The sequence below is a fragment of the Oncorhynchus clarkii genome, chromosome 31 (genome assembly GCF_045791955.1).
Source record: "Oncorhynchus clarkii lewisi isolate Uvic-CL-2024 chromosome 31, UVic_Ocla_1.0, whole genome shotgun sequence".
Lineage (NCBI taxonomy): Eukaryota > Metazoa > Chordata > Actinopteri > Salmoniformes > Salmonidae > Oncorhynchus > Oncorhynchus clarkii.
This window is the reverse complement of record NC_092177.1, coordinates 17,208,362-17,226,184: the sequence shown is the minus strand read 5'-3', so window position 1 is coordinate 17,226,184 and position 17,823 is coordinate 17,208,362. Positions and strand designations below refer to the sequence as shown.

Below are 17,823 nucleotides of genomic sequence, written 5' to 3'. Positions count from 1 at the left end.
CCCCTCCTGCTCAGTGGGAGCACTGACCCTCTATGTGGGGTTTAAGCTGCGATAAATGTGTCCAGAATGGGTTCCGTGTGTAATTCTAAAGTGGAGGAGAAGTGCTCATGAAATATGGAGGTCTTTTCTGGAGAAGTTGCTGTTTTTTGTCTCTGGTATAAGTGACAATGTTTCACTCTCAGACCCAGCCTCCCAGCGCTGAGCGACCAGGGTTATTTTCTCAGACCCAGCCTCCCAGCGCTGAGCGACCAGGGTTCTTTTCTCAGACCCAGCCTCCCAGCGCTGAGCAACCAGGGTTTTTTCTCAGACCCAGCCTCCCAGCGCTGAGCGACCAGGGTTCTTTTCTCAGACCCAGCCTCCCAGCGCTGAGCGACCAGGGTTATTTTCTCAGACCCAGCCTCCCAGCGCTGAGCGACCAGGGTTCTTTTCTCAGACCCAGCCTCCCAGCGCTGTGCGACCAGGGTTCTTTTCTCAGACCCAGCCTCCCAGCGCTGTGCGACCAGGGTTCTTTTCTCAGACCCAGCCTCCCAGCGCTGTGCGACCAGGGTTCTTTTCTCAGACCCAGCCTCCCAGCGCTGAGCGACCAGGGTTCTTTTCTCAGACCCAGCCTCCCAGCGCTGAGCGACCAGGGTTCTTTTCTCAGACCCAGCCTCCCAGCGCTGAGCGACCAGGGTTCTTTTCTCAGACCCAGCCTCCCAGCGCTGTGCGACCAGGGTTATTTTCTCAGACCCAGCCTCTAAGCGCTGTGCGACCAGGGTTCTTTTCTCAGACCCAGCCTCCCAGCGCTGTGCGACCAGGGTTCTTTTCTCAGACCCAGCCTCCCAGCGCTGAGCGACCAGGGTTCTTTTCTCAGACCCAGCCTCCCAGCGCTGAGCGACCAGGGTTCTTTTTCTCAGACCCAGCCTCCCAGCGCTGAGCGACCAGGGTTCTTTTCTCAGACCCAGCCTCCCAGCGCTGTGCGACCAGGGTTCTTTTCTCAGACCCAGCTTTCCAGCACTGTGCGACCAAGGTTCTTTTCTCAGACCCAGCCTCCCAGCGCTGTGCGACCAGGGTTCTTTTCTCAGACCCAGCCTCCCAGCGCTGTGCGACCAGGGTTCTTTTCTCAGACCCAGCCTCCCAGCGCTGAGCGACCAGGGTTCTTTTCTCAGACCCAGCCTCCCAGCGCTGAGCGACCAGGGTTCTCTTCTCAGACCCAGCCTCCCAGCGCTGAACGACCAGGGTTCTTTTCTCAGACCCAGCCTCCCAGCGCTGTGCGACCAGGGTTCTTTTCTCAGACCCAGCTTTCCAGCACTGTGCGACCAAGGTTCTTTTCTCAGACCCAGCCTCCCAGCGCTGTGCGACCAGGGTTCTTTTCTCAGACCCAGCGTTCCAGCTCTGTGCGACCAAGGTTATTTTCTCAGACCCAGCCTCCCAGCGCTGTGCGACCAGGGTTCTTTTCTCAGATCCATCCTCCCAGCACTAAGCGACCAGGGTTCTTTTCTCAGACCGAGCCTCCCAGCACTGTGCGACCAGGGTTCTTTTCTCAGATCCATCCTCCCAGCACTAAGCGACCAGGGTTCTTTTCTCAGACCGAGCCTCCCAGGGTTGACCTCAGTATGTGTGTGTGTGTGTGTGTGTGTGTGTGCATTGAGGGATACCAGTGCTGTGAATTCAGGACTACATTCTGAGTCTGGAAAAGGTTTTCCACCGTGTGTGGGTGTGCCTGAGGAAGGCAGAATGTCATCCATGAATGGACGTGCCTGGCGCCGACAGAGATGGCCGCCTCGCTTCGCGTTCCTAGGAAACTATGCAGTTTTTTGTTTTTTTACGTGTTATTTCTTACATTAGTACCCCAGGTCATCTTAGGTTTCATTACATACAGTCGAGAAGAACTACTGAATATAAGATCAGCGTCAACTCACCATCAGTACGACCAAGAATATGTTTTTTGCGAAGCGGATCCTGTGTTCTGCCTTACAAACAGGACAACGGAGTGGATCCTATGCAGCGACCCAAAAAAACGACTCCGAAAGAGAGGGAAACGAGGCGGTCAGACTCCGGAGACGGGCACACCGTGCACCACTCCCTAGCATTCTTCTTGCCAATGTCCAGTCTCTTGACAACAAGGTTGATGAAATCCGAGCAAGGGTAGCATTCCAGAGGGACATCAGAGACTGTAAAGTCCTTTGCTTCACTGAAACATGGCTCACTGGAGAGACTCTATCCGAAGCGGTGCAGCCAACGGGTTTCTCCACGCATCGCGCTGACAGAAACAAACATCTTTCTGGTAAGAAGAGGGGCGGGGGCGTATGCCTCATGGCCAACGTGACATGGTGTGATGAAAGAAACATACAGGAACTCAAATTCTTCTGTTCACCTGATTTAGAATTTCTCACAATCAAATGTAGACCGCATTATCTACCAAGAGAATTCTCTTCGATTATAATCACAGCCGTATATATCCCCCCCAAGCAGACACATCGATGGCTCTGAACAAACTTTATTTAACTCTCTGCAAACTGGAAACGATTTATCCGGAGGCTGCATTCATTGTAGCTGGGGATTTTAACAAGGCTAATCTGAAAACAAGACTCCCTAAATTTTATCAGCATATCGATTGCGCAACCAGGGGTGGAAAGACCTTGGATCATTGTTACTCTAACTTCCGCGACGCATATAAGGTCCCTGCCCCGCCCCCCTTTCGGAAAAGCTGACCACGACTCCATTTTGTTGATCCCTGCCTACAGACAGAAACTAAAACAAGAGGCTGCCACGCTGAGGTCTGTCCAACGCTTGTCCGACCAAGCCGACTCCACACTCCAAGACTGCTTCCATCACGTGGACTGGGAGATGTTTCGTATTGCGTCAGATAACAGCATTGACGAATACGCTGATTCGGTGTGCGAGTTCATTAGAACGTGCGTTGAAGATGTCGTTCCCATAGCAACGATTAAAACATTCCCTAACCAGAAACCGTGGATTGATGGCAGCATTCGTGTGAAACTGAAAGCGCGATCCACTGCTTTTAATCAGGGCAAGGTGTCTGGTAACATGACTGAATACAAACAGTGCAGCTATTCCCTCCGCAAGGCTATCAAACAAGCTAAGCGCCAGTACAGAGACAAAGTAGAATCTCAATTCAACGGCTCAGACACAAGGGGCATGTGGCAGGGTCTACAGTCAATCACGGACTACAGGAAGAAATCCAGCCCAGTCACGGACCAGGATGTCTTGCTCCCAGGCAGACTAAATAACTTTTTTGCCCGCTTTGAGGACAATACAGTGCCACTGACACGGCCTGCAACGAAAACATGCGGTCTCTCCTTCACTGCAGCCGAGGTGAGTAAGACATTTAAACGTGTTAACCCTTGCAAGGCTGCAGGCCCAGACGGCATCCCCAGCCGCGCCCTCAGAGCATGCGCAGACCAGCTGGCCGGTGTGTTTACGGACATATTCAATCAATCCCTATACCAGTCTGCTGTTCCCACATGCTTCAAGAGGGCCACCATTGTTCCTGTTCCCAAGAAAGCTAAGGTAACTGAGCTAAACGACTACCGCCCCGTAGCACTCACATCCGTCATCATGAAGTGCTTTGAGAGACTAGTCAAGGACCATATCACCTCCACCCTACCTGACACCCTAGACCCACTCCAATTTGCTTACCGCCCAAATAGGTCCACAGACGATGCAATCTCAACCACACTGCACACTGCCCTAACCCATCTGGACAAGAGGAATACCTATGTGAGAATGCTGTTCATCGACTACAGCTCGGCATTCAACACCATAGTACCCTCTAAGCTCGTCATCAAGCTCGAGACCCTGGGTCTCGACCCCGCCCTGTGCAACTGGGTACTGGACTTCCTGACGGGCCGCCCCCAGGTGGTGAGGGTAGGCAACAACATCTCCTCCCCGCTGATCCTCAACACTGGGGCCCCACAAGGGTGCATTCTGAGCCCTCTCCTGTACTCCCTGTTCACCCACGACTGCGTGGCCACGCACGCCTCCAACTCAATCATCAAGTTTGCGGACGACACAACAGTGGTAGGCTTGATTACCAACAACGACGAGACGGCCTACAGGGAGGAGGTGAGGGCCCTCGGAGTGTGGTGTCAGAAAAATAACCTCACACTCAACGTCAACAAAACTAAGGAGCTGATTGTGGACTTCAGGAAACAGCAGAGGGAACACCCCCCTATCCACATCGATGGAACAGTAGTGGAGAGGGTAGCAAGTTTTAAGTTCCTCGGCATACACATCACAGACAAACTGAATTGGTCCACTCACACAGACAGCATCGTGAAGAAGGCGCAGCAGCGCCTCTTCAACCTCAGGAGGCTGAAGAAATTTGGCTTGTCACCAAAAGCACTCACAAACTTCTACAGATGCACAATCGAGAGCATCCTGGCGGGCTGTATCACCGCCTGGTATGGCAACTGCACCGCCCTCAACCGTAAGGCTCTCCAGAGGGTAGTGAGGTCTGCACAACGCATCACCGGGGGCAAACTACCTGCCCTCCAGGACACCTACACCACCCGATGTCACAGGAAGGCCATAAAGATCATCAAGGACATCAACCACTCGAGCCACTGCCTGTTCACCCCGCTATCATCCAGAAGGCAAGGTCAGTACAGGTGCATCAAAGCTGGGACCACTAACACTGAGTGGCTGCTGCCAACACACTGACACTGACTCAACTCCAGCCACTTTAATAATGGGAATTGATGGGAAATTATGTAAATATATCACTAGCCACTTTAAACAATGCTACCTTATATAATGTTACTTACCCTACATTATTCATCTCATATGCATACGTATATACTGTACTCTATATCATCGACTGTATCCTTATGTAATACATGTATCACTAGCCACTTTAAACTATGCCACTTTGTTTACATACTCATCTCATTTGTACATACTGTACTCGATACCATCTACTGTATCTTGCCTATGCTGCTCTGTGCCATCACTCATTCATATATCCTTATGTACATATTCTTTATCCCCTTACACTGTGTACAAGACAGTAGTTTTGGAATTGTTAGTTAGATTACTTGTTATTACTGCATTGTCGGAACTACAAGCACAAGCATTTCACTAAACTCGCATTAACATCTGCTAACCATGTGTATGTGACAAATAAAATTTGATTTGATTTGATTAAAATTTGATTGAAATAAATCATTCTCTCTACTATTATTCTGATATTTCACATTCTTCCAATAAAAATGTAATACTAATTGACCTAAAACAGGGGTTTTTACTAGGATTAAATGTCAGGAATTGTCTCCTGAGGGGAGAATAGGCTTTGCCGTGCCCTCTTCACGACTGTTGGTGTGCTTGAACCATGATAGTTTGTTGTGGATGTGGACACCAAGAAGCTTGAAGCTCTCAACCTGCTCCGCTACAGCCCCATCGATGAGAATGGGGCCTGAAACCTTAATAACATAATGCATAGTAAAATCACAACTACTGTGTGTCTGTACACCAACTAGCTGGCGCATAACGTTCTGAGAACTAAAAATGTTTCTTAGAGCTCGGTGAGAGCGTGGCTGTCCTATTTTGCATACAATCTTCCCACAACTTTCTGGGAATGGTGCAGGATAGTTTCTTGGCTTTGGAAGAATCTCAGCGCACATTTAAGGAACTTAACAAATAAACATGATTTTCTTTGTATTTCATTTCTTTAAGAGAACGTTTTGTAAAAGTTCAAAGATTTCTACAAAAAGTTCAAACATGGCTACATAAAGATTTAATAAAGATAATGTTCTAGGAATGTTCTCCAACTCGTTTGACCTTGGGAATGTTCAAATAGTTCAGAGAATGTTATGAAACAACATTTGTCTGTGGGAATTTCAGTATTTCGGCATGAATGTTTCTTCATAGTTCTATTTCAAGTCATGTTCTCAAATTCTGTTCTCAGAGCATTAATGAAACCTTCCAGTAAAACTGTCAAGGAACCAGAGTAAAACTGTCACGCCCTGGCCATAGAGAGGCTTTTATTCTCTATTTTGGTTAGGCCAGGGTGTGACTCGGGTGGGCATTCTAGTTTCTTTAATTCTATGTTTTGTATCGTTCCATTTGATATTTTTGTTATTTCTGTGTTCATTAAATAAAAATGGACACATACCACGCTGCACCTTGGTCCTCACCTTCTTCAACCCACGACGATCGTTACAGTGGGACTTGTTTGTACACGTTTTCCTCACTGACATGCTTGTCCAGTTTAAGAGCCAGGCCCTGTCCAACCAGAAGAGCCCTGGAAGTGTAATATAAAGAGGCTCTCCTGACTCCAGCCCATGTCTGTTTCCCAAATGGCATCCTTTTCCCTATAGTAAACTACATTGACCAGAGCCCTATGGGCCCATATGGACCCCTAGTACACTATAGGCTTGAATGTGTTGACAGTTGGAGATATTTGCTTTAGCTGCACTGAGAATTCTAAAAGTATGAATGCCAACAGTCCAATATTCTAGAGCAATGCTCTGCACATGCGTACAAGTTTGGTACTCCAATAGACCCTTAAATTGTTTTGTGCCTCAATTTATTTTGTTTTATTATTATATATTTAGTTTTTATTAACTGCACTGGGATATGTGGGACGCTAGCGTCCAACAGCCAGTGAAATTGCAGGGCGCCAAATTCAAAACAACAGAAATCTCATCATTAAAATTCCTCAAACATACAAGTATTATACACAATTTTAAAGATAAACTTCTCGTTAATCCAGCCACAGTGTTTGATTTCAAAAGGCTTTACGGCGAAAGCACACGTTGAGATTATGTTAGGTCAGCACCAAGTCACAGAAAACATACAGCCATTTTCCAAAGAAGGAGAGGTGTCACAAAACTCAGAAATAGCATTAACATTAATCTAACCTTTGATGATCTTCACCGGATGGCACTTCCAGGACTCCATGTTAGACAATAAATGTGTGTTTTGTTCGATAAAGTTCATCTTTATGTCCAAAAACCTCATTTGAAATTGGTGTGTTATGTTCAGAAATGCATTGTCTCAAACAAACATCTGGTGAAAGTGCAGAGAGCCACATCAAATTACAGAAATACTCATCATAAACATTGATAAAAGATACAAGTGTTAAACACACAATTAAAGATAAACTTCTCCTTAATGCAACCGCTGTGTCAGATTTCAAAAAGGCTTTACAGCGAAAGCACACCTTGTGATTATGTTTGGTCAGCGCCAAGTCACAGAAAAACATATAGCCATTTTCCAAAGATGGAGAGGTGTCACAAAACTCAGAAATAGCGTTATAAATATTTACTTACCTTTGATGATTTTCATCGGAATGCACTCCCAGGAATCCCAGTTCCACAATAAATGTTTGTTTTGTTTGATAAAGTCCATAATTTATGTCCAAATACCTCCTTTTTGTTTGCACGTTTAGCCCGGTAATCCAAATGCGAGCAATTAGTTCAGACGAAAAGTCCCAAAATGTATATTACAGTTCGTAGAAACATGTCAAACGATGTATAGAATCAATCTTTAGGATGTTTTTATCATAAATCTTCAATAATGTTTCAACCGGACAATTCCTTTGTCTTCAGAAATGAAGGAACAGAGCTCGCTCTCACGGCCGCGTGCCTGACTGAGCTCATGGCATTCTGCCAGACCTCTAAGTCAAACAGCTCTTATTCTCTCCCCCTTCACAGTAGAAGCCTGAAACAAGGTTCTAAAGACTGTTGACATCCAGTGGAAGCCTTAGAAAGTGCAATATGATCCCATAGACACTGTATATTGGATAGGCAAAGACTTGAAAAACTACAAACCTCAGATTTCCCACTTCCTGGTTGGATTTTTTCTCAGGTTTTTGCCTGCCATATGAGATATGTTATACTCACAGACATCAGTTTTAGAAACTTCAGAGTGTCTTCTATCCAAATCCACTAATTATATGCTAATTCTAGCTTTTGGGCCTGAGTAGCAGGCAGTTTACTCTGGGCTCCTTATTAATCCAAGCTACTCAATACTGCCCCCTTTCCCAAATAAGTTTATTAAGAAATAGTGCTCCTTGTGATACAGAAACGGTATGGCGGCATGAGAGTATGACAATTTGGATACGGCCCAACCCTAGTGCACTATATAGGGAAAAGGGTGTAATTTGGGATGCAGACCATCTATCTTGAAACATGATCTCTGTCTGCTATAAGTGATCACAAATTGTCCAGGGCTCACACTCTCCACAGTGATAACAGTCATCTCTACCCCTCAACATAACCCTGCTATGAACCAGGCCCTGCACCCATAGATCAGAGAGGGAAAGATTGAGAGGGAAAGAGTGACCAAGAAAGAGACCGTGAGGGAGAGACCGACAGAGAGAGAGAGAGAGAGAGAGAGAGAGAGAGAGAGAGAGAGAGAGATGGGCAGGGAGAGAGATGGGCAAGGAGAGAGACAGAGAGAGAGGGTGAGAGAGTGAGAGAGAGGGATAGGGTGAGAGGGAGAAGGAGAGCGAGAGAGAGAGTAGGGGGAATGAGAGAACAAAGGGGAGAGAAAGAGAGAGGGCAGCCAAGAGCCTGGGGTCTGAACCCATTCACCAGTCACCACATTGCCACTTTGTCCCTCTCTCGCAGTTTGATATCATCTGCTTCCCCTCTTCTGTCTATATTTCATCTCTCCATTCCTCTCTCTTTCTCTCTCTCTCCCTGCCTGCCTCTCTCTCTCACACACACACACACTGCTGTGAGAGAAGATGCATGATTTATGAAGCTCTATTTTTACCAGTTACTGAGCAGAAGTGAGTGAGAAACGGCGACAAAGAGAGGGAGAGAGAGAGAGAGAGAGAGAGAGAGCGAGAGAGAGAGAAGTCGAGAGAAGTAGAGAGAGTTTGAAGTGAGAGCCCTAGGGGATGGAGGAGGAGAGGAGAGTGGGGAGGCATCCATCACCCTGTGACCCCTCTCCTGTAAAGGAAGATGGGAAATAGGTTTTAGTGGTGAGACAGAAGTATGAGGGAACTGACAAATCTCTATGTAACATTCCAGAGGGAAAGAGCAATGGAACCGGGCCTGTCCCCTTAATATGACACAATTATCTGGGTTGCGTCCCAAATGGCACTCTATTCCCGATATAGCATACTACTTTAGACCAGGAGCGTAAAACATGCTTGTTTGTCATGTGTCAGAAACTTGTATTGGCATTAGAAGAACAATGGCACTTAGTTTGGGTGGGTTTAAGTTCTAAGTTTGGTGTAGGTGTGCATGGGTTTATGTAAATTACCATGTGTATAATACCATGTGCATGTTTAACAGGTGTGCATGTAGGTGTGTGTGTGTGTGTGTGTACAGGCAGTGCTCCCTCCCTAGTTGAGGATGCTGGCTGTTGGGTGCAGATAAAATGGGATATTTCAGGGCTTTCTCTTACTCTAAGACAGCCCTTATCTCTTCCCCACCTCTCCTGTTGGCTGTGCTGGTCCAGCCATGAGTGATATTAATACCCACGCTAATGAGCCCCTTCCTTGAAGATACTGAAACAATTGGTAGGGGAGGTGGAGGTGGAGGGGGGGGTGCTGAATCAGTCTCTATCCTGTGCCACAACTGTGGGGATTGTGGAACACACGAACAAAGAGTGAAGTCAAGCTCCAATCACATTAATCATGGCCTGTGTTTGAGTGTGTAAAGCTGGAGGAGAAATTGTGTTCCAAATGACACATTATTCCTATTCAGTGCACTACTTCTGACCAGGGTCCATAGGGCTCCGGTCAAAAGTAGTGCACTATAAAGGAAATAGGGCACCATTTGACATGCATAATTACACTGATGGAGATGGGGAGGATGAGTGTCTGGCCAGGGAGTGTGTATGCAGGCTGGCTGTGTGTGTGTGTGTGTGTGTGTGTGTGTGTGTGTGTGTGTGTGTGTGTGTGTGTGTGTGTGTGTGTGTGTGTGTGTGTGTGTGTGTGTGTGTGTGTGTGTGTGTGTGTGTGTGTGTGTCAGGGCTGTGGCAGTCATGAAATTGTCAGCCGGTGATTGTCAAGCAAATAACTGCCGGTCTCACGGAATTGACCGTTAATTAACATAAACATATTTAGCATCTCCCGGTGTCACGCCCTGACCATAGAGAGCCCTCGGTTCTCTATGGTGTTTAGGTCAGAGCGTGACTAGGGGGGAGTGTTCTAGTCATTGACTTTCTATGTGGCTGGGTTGTATGGTTCCCAATTAGAGGCAGCTGGTAATCGTTGCCTCTAATTGGGGATCATATTTAGGAAGCCCTTTCTCCTACCTGCTTTGTAGGATATTGTTTTGTTGAATGCTGATGTGCGCTGTGCTGATGCGCGCTCTGTTCTTCACTTTCGTCATATGATTATTGTTTTTGTTCAAGTTCCAAGGTAAAGATGTGGAACCCAACACACACAATGTGCCTTGGTCCGTCAATCACAGAGACGCATACAAAGCTCTCCCTCACCCTCCATTTGGCAAATCTGACCATAATTGTATCCTCCTGATTCCGGCTTACAAACAAAAATGAAAGCAGGAAGCACAAGTGACTCGGTCAATAAAGAAGTGGTCCAATGATGCAGATGCTAAGCTACAGGACTGTTTTGAAAGCACAGACTAGAATATGTTCTGGGATTCTTACGATGGCCATAGTACACCACATTAGTCACTGGCTTCATCAATAAGTGCATCGATGACATAATCCCCACAGTAACCATACGTACATACCACAACCAGAAGCCATGGATTACAGGCAACATCAGCACTGAGCTAAAGGGTAGAGCTGCCTCTTTTAAGGAGCGGGACTCTAACCCGGACGCTTATAACCCTCCAACGAACGATCAAACAGGCAAAGCGTCAATACAAGACTAAGATCTAATCATACTACTCCGGCTCCGACGCTCGTCGGATGTGGCAGGGCTTGCAAACTATTACAGACTACAAAGGGAAGCACAGCCGCTAGCTGCCCCTACCAGACAAGCTAAATTACTTCTATGCTCTCTTCAAGGCTAGCAACACTGAAGCATGCATGAGAGCATCAGCTTTTCCGGATGACTGTGTGATCACTCTCTCCATAGTCGATGTGAGTAAGACCTATAAACAGGTCAACAAGGCCGCAGGGCCAGATGGATTACCAGGATGTGTACTCCAAGCATGTGCTGACCAACTGGCAAGTGTCTTCACTGACATTTTCAACTGAGTCAATAATACGAACATGTTTCAAGCAGACCACCATAGTCTCTGTGCCCAAGAACACTAAGGTAACCTTCCTAAATTACTACCGACCCTTAGCACTCACGTCTGTAGCCATGAAGGGCTTTGAAAGGCTGGTCATGGCTCACATCAACACCATTATCCCAGAAACCCTAGACCCACTCCAATGTGCATACCGCACCAACAGATCCACAGATGATGCAATCTCTATTGCACTCCACACTGCCCTTTCCCACCTGGACAAAAGGAACACCTTCGTGAGAATGCTATTCATTGTCTACAGCTCAGCGTTTAATGCCATAGTGCCCACAAAGCTCATCACTAATGCATCATTGCGCAAAATAGTATGGATAGTATGCAACAAAAGTTCAACATTCACCTTCTGCTACCATTTATGTCAAGCCGTCTACACATACAGTTTGACACATACGTTTGATAAATCCAACATATGCACTACACCGAACACACTGCAACTGCCTCTGCAACGCAATGCTGAAAGGCAAACGCAGTGTTTCATTGGAAATGAATGTAAATCTGGTGTACCAAAATGCAGTGACGCTGTCAGTGTGATTGAAGCGTAAGCTAAGGACCCTGGGACTGAACTCTTCCCTCTGCAACTGGATCCTGGACTTTCTGACGGGCTGCCCCCAGGTGGTAAGGGTAGGTAACAACACATCTGCCACGCTGATCCTCAACACAGGGGTCCCTCAGGGGTGCATGCTCAGTCCCCTCCTGTACTCCCTGTTCACTCATGACTGCACGGCCAGGCTCGACTCCAACACGATCATTAAGTTTGCTGGCGACACAACAGTGGTAGGCCTGATCACCAACAACAACGAGACAGCCTATAGGGAGGAGGTCAGAGACCTGGCAATGTGGTGCCAGGATAACAACCTCTCCCTCAACGTGATCAAGACAAAGGAGGTGATTGTGGACTACAGGAAAAGGAGGACCGAGCACGCCCTCATTCTCATCGACGGGGCTGTAGTGGAGCACTTTGAGAGCTTCAAGTTCCTTGGTGTCCACATCACCAACAAACTATCATGGTCCAATCACACCAAGACAGTCGTGAAGAGGACACGACAAAGCCTATTCCCCCTCAGGAGACTGAAAAGATTTGGCATGGGTCCTCAGATCCTCAAAAAGTTATTCAGCTGCACCATCAAGAGCATCCTGACGGGTTACATCACTGCCTGGTATGGCACTACAGAGGGTAGTGCGTACAGCCCAGTACATCAATGGAGCCAAGCTTCCTGCCATCCTGGACCTCTATACCAGGCAGTGTCAGAGGAAGGCGCTAAATATTGTCAAAGACTCCAGCCACCCTAGTCATAGACTGTTCTCTCTGCTACCTCACGGCTACCCAGACTATTTGCATTGTCCCCCCCACCCCTTCTTTTACGCTGATGCTACTCTGTTTATTATCTTGCATAGTCACTTTAACTGCCTACATGTACATATTACCTCAATTACCTCGACTAACCTGTGGCCCCGCACATTGACTCTGTACCAGTAACCAATGTATATAGCCTCGCTACTGTTATTTTACCGCTGCTCTTTAATTATTTGTTATATTTATTCTTATTTTTTATTTATTAATTTTTTACTTAACACTCTTTTTCCTTAAAACTGCATTGTTGCTTAAGGGCTTGTAAGTAAGCATTTCACTATAAGGTCTACCTGTTGTATTCAGTGCATGTGACCAATACAATTTGATTTGATTTGTGTGGCCGTATTGCCCCCAAAATAAATCCATGCCTTTTGCGGCCAGTGGCCATTGTGCCCTTGAACTGAATATAATATTTAAAATTCCCTTCTCTTGGCTGTTTGCCGAAGCACCTCTCACTCACATAGCTCTCTTTCACTCACATGGCTCTCTTTCACGTGATCGGGTCTTTCTCACAGGCTACAAGTGAAGATAGACACATCGGGGACGCAACTGCGCTTGTCCTTATCCAATTCCGAGGGTGAATATTGAAGATATTTGAGGAACTGTCCACATTTACTTTTTGGCAGCCAACAAGATGAGTAGGCCTAACGAACTTCAAAAGCACTAGCCGATGTCAATCTACTATTCCCCTTGGTAAAGGTTAACCTATTCTATTCTGTGCAAGAAATAAATATTCTAAACATAGTCTAGGACAGTTGTGGGATGCGATACATCCCAAATTAATTCCACCACTAACATCAAAAACCTGTTTCAAGCAATGATTCAGACTCAACAGACGAGAACGTTTAGCTTAAAATTTTGATAAACTATGAGGCTATTTCTTCACATTATAAGTGCAGCAATATGCACATAGCAGTAAGTGTACCATTAGCAGGAGAACACCATTCTCAAAAGTGACTGCAAATGAGATTGTTCATGTAATGCTTTTATTATAAGGGTGCATTTTATGGTGAAAATGGTCTTCTCCAAATTTGAAACTCATACGCTGTGTATGTATGCCAGTTAGGCAATACAGTTGTAAAGCGTATTATTGCGCTTCATTAAAAAAAAAAAATGATAGGCTAATATTGTCACCCATCACACTCTTCTTGATTTAATCTTGTCTTCACAAACACTATATAATGTGTGAAATTTGTTTTGTTTTAGAATGGACCATTTTCATGCACCTGTCTCGAAACAGGGGCAGCGGAAATCTATGTCACCTATGCACTTAAATAGAGAAAAGAGGACACTTTTCCTGTGGTTCATTTTCATGGGTGCCAGGTAGGCTATACTCCTGTTGTAAATAGAAGGAATGTACTTAATATTATCCATTTGGACACAAACCAGGAGATAGGAGCCTGATAGCAGACATGTTAGGATGGGGTACCCCGTCAGCACACTGAGGGGTGTGCCTCCAGTGGGGGTACCTGCCAGTCGGTCTGTTTGGTTTACTGTCTGCTTGCCTGCCAATCTGTCTGTTTGTCTGACTACCTACCTGCCTGCCTGTCTTTTTATCTCTCTGTTTGTCTGACTGTCTGTCTGTCTGTCTGCCTGCCGCATGCCAATCTGCCTGACTGCCTGTCCACCTGCCTGCCTGCCTGCCTGCCTGCCTGTCTGTCTGTGTCCTTGTGTAGAGAGACTGTATTCATTAATGCTGATGATGATGTCCTTCGGCTGATCAGTGTGTCAGTGTGTGCGTGTGTGTGTGTAAGTGTGTTCCTACATTACGTTCAATTAAAATCCACTTCATGAGTGTGTGTATAAGTAAGTGTGTAATAACTTATTGGCTTGTCTGTATGTATGAGTCTGTGTGCGTGTGTGTCTTCCCGGTTCCCTGATAAAGACATCCAGCCCTGCTCCTGTGCTCTATCAGTATGCAGCACCAGCATCATTGGCAGGCTACACACACACACACACACACACACACACACACACACACACACACACACACACACACACACACACACACACACACACACACACACACACACACACACACACACACACACACACACACACACAGCCAGTGGATTCACTTAAGGGGAGCTAGTCACAATTAGCTGTTAACATTACAAGGCAGAATTTAGCCCTGGCCGGTATCCCCCGGGGAAATTAAACCAGCTCTAAATCATTAAACCACAAGCTAAACATTAACAGACATTTGCATTTTTATTGCACCTGAAAAGAATGGCATGACTCCATTATCTCCCAGACACAGAGAAATACGTTTCTTAGTTATTATTGTGTCGTCCTGCATTGGGAAAAAAAATTGTTTATCCCGGGGAAGAAGCTAGAGAACGAGAGTCCTCGTCGGTTTCATGCCGACGCTTTGTGGAGGGTTGTGATTACAAAATAAACAAACCAGAAACAGCACAGGCAGAGGAAACAGTGACTGGTTTGTTATGCAAATCCCCTCTTATTTCTCCCCAAAATAAACAAACAATAACAGACAACAACAGAGGATAGAGGAGCTGAATAGGGGGTAACAATATGAGGGACAACAACAGAGGAGCTGAACTGGGGGTAACAATATGAGAGACAACAACAGAGGAGCTGAACTGGGGGTAACAATATGAGGGACAACAACAGAGGAGCTGAACTGGGGGTAACAATATGAGGGACAACAACAGAGGAGCTGAACTGGGGGTAACAATATGAGGGACAACAACAGAGGAGCTGAACTGGGGGTAACAAAATGAGTGACAACAACAGAGGAGCTGAACTGGGGGTAACAATATGAGAGACAACAACAGAGGAGCTGAACTGGGGGTAACAATATGAGAGACAACAACAGAGGAGCTGAACTGGGGGTAACAATATGAGGGACAACAACAGAGGAGCTGAACTGGGGGTAACAATATGAGGGACAACAACAGAGGAGCTGAACTGGGGGTAACAATATGAGGGACAACAACAGAGGAGCTGAACTGGGGGTAACAATATGAGTGACAACAGAGGAGCTGAACTGGGGGTAACAATATGAGAGACAACAACAGAGGAGCTGAACTGGGGGTAACAATATGAGTGACAACATAATACTAGATAATGATAAGATGTATCAATGTGAGTTGATACTACTAGATAATGATATGATTTACTATGTATAGTATGTCCAGTCTCTTATGGTTACCTCTCCCGCTGTCCTTGACACTCTCCCTTCATCCCTCCCTCCAGGTGAGCAGTACGTGTGGCCACGCCCCCCAGCGTGTGTCTCGCTCAGTGGCGCCCTTTCCTGACCAGAACCCTGCTGCCCAGGTGTCCCGCAACCCACAGCCTTTACCTTACGATCCTGAGGAGACCTTGGCTGGTCGCCGCAGGTAATGCTGGGTTGAGAGGAGAGGGATAGAAAGATGGGGGCACAGACAGGGGTGGTGAAGTAGAGCAGAGAAGAAAGAGGAATATAGGAGGTTAGAGCATGTAACGATTAAGGAATATTTAATCATCAATAGAGCTATGTGATAGAAGAGAGAGAAATGGAGAGAGAGGAGAAGGAAAAAGAAAAAGACGTGTTGTTCATGATATGCTGCTAACTAATGAGGACAACCGTCATCTTACAGCCCAGTCCAGGAACAAGCCTTAGTCCCTACGGTACCACTTCAGTGTTTGACCTGAAGAAATCAGACAGGTGTATGGTTTCACCTATAGCCTCTAGATGAGCTTAGTGGAGCATCTAGCTATCCTTTTGTCACTACACTTATCTTTCTGTCAAATCTGCAAACACTGAATTGGTAGGAGCTGGGGGAAGGTCTATGGTCCAGATGAATAGGTAGGAGCTGGGGGAAGGTCTATGGTCCAGATGAATGGGTAGGAGCTGGGGGAAGGTCTATGGTCCAGATGAATGGGTAGGAGCTGGGCGAAGGTCTATAGTTCAGATGAATTGGTAGGAGCTGGGGGAAGGTCTATGGTCCAGATGAATAGGTAGGAGCTGGGGGAAGGTCTATGGTCCAGATGAATGGGTAGGAGTTGGGGGAAGGTCTATGGTCCAGATGAATGGGTAGGAGCTGGGGGAAGGTCTATGGTCCAGATGAATGGGTAGGAGCTGGGGGAAGGTCTATGGTCCAGATGAATGGGTAGGAGCTGGGCGAAGGTCTATAGTTCAGATGAATTGGTAGGAGCTGGGGGAAGGTCTATGGTCCAGATGAATAGGTAGGAGCTGGGGGAAGGTCTATGGTCCAGATGAATGGGTAGGAGTTGGGGGAAGGTCTATGGTCCAGATGAATGGGTAGGAGCTGGGGGAAGGTCTATGGTCCAGATGAATGGGTAGGAGCTGGGGGAAGGTCTATGGTCCAGATGAATGGGTAGGAGCTGGGGGAAGGTCTATGGTCCAGATGAATGGGTAGGAGCTGGGGGAAGGTCTATGGTCCAGATGAATGGGTAGGAGCTGGGGGAAGGTCTATGGTCCAGATGAATTGGTAGGAGCTGGGGGAAGGTCTATGGTCCAGATGAATGGGTAGGAGCTGGGGGAAGGTCTATGGTTCAGATGAATGGGTAGGAGCTGGGGGAAGGTCTATGGTCCAGATGAATGGGTAGGAGCTGGAGGAAGGTATAAGGTCCAGATGAATGGGTAGGAGCTGGGGGAAAGGTCTAAGGTCCAGGTGTTATTAGCAGGTAGACTATAGACCATATACTATAGACAATATACTATAGACCATAGACCACAGAGCAGGTGAGTTGTAGTAGTCATTATTGGAGTGGAGCAGGTGGGTTTTAGTAGTCAGTATTGGTGTGGAAAAGGTGAGTTTTAGTTGACAGTGTTGGAGTGGAGCCAGTGAGATGTAGTAGATAGTGTTGGATGGCAGCAGGTGAGTTTTAATAGTCAGTTTGAGTGGAGCAGGTGAGTTGTAGTAGATAGTGTTGGATGGCAGCAGGTGAGTTTTAATAGTCAGTTTGAGTGGAGCAGGTGAGTTGTATTAGACAGTACTGGAGTGGAGCAGGTGAGTTGTATTAGTCAGTACTGGAGTGGAGTTGGTGAATTGTAGTAGTCATTGTCTGAGTGGAGCAGGTGAATTCTAGTAGTCAGTATTGGAGTGGTGCAGGTGAGTTGTAGTAGTCAGTATTGGAGTAGAGCAGGTGAGTTGTAGTAGTCAGTATTGGAGTAGAGCAGGTGAGTTGTAGTAGTCAGTATTGGAGTAGAGCAGGTGAGTTGTAGTAGTCAGTATTGGAGTAGAGCAGGTGAGTTGTAGTGGTCAGTATTGGAGTAGAGCAGGTGAGTTGTAGTAGTCAGTATTGGAGTAGAGCAGGTGA

The 17,823-nt window shown here is 46.6% G+C and overlaps 1 protein-coding gene across 1 annotated transcript in view; it reads left to right on the top strand.

The window, feature by feature from the left end:
- Positions 1 to 17,823, top strand: part of LOC139390561 (glypican 3) — a 418,603-nt gene that overhangs the window by 153,340 nt on the left and 247,440 nt on the right. Inside the window, exon 4 of the mRNA XM_071137764.1 lies at positions 15,754 to 15,896. Within this exon, the coding sequence (XP_070993865.1) occupies positions 15,754 to 15,896 (143 nt within the window). The remainder of the gene's footprint in view (positions 1 to 15,753; positions 15,897 to 17,823) is intronic.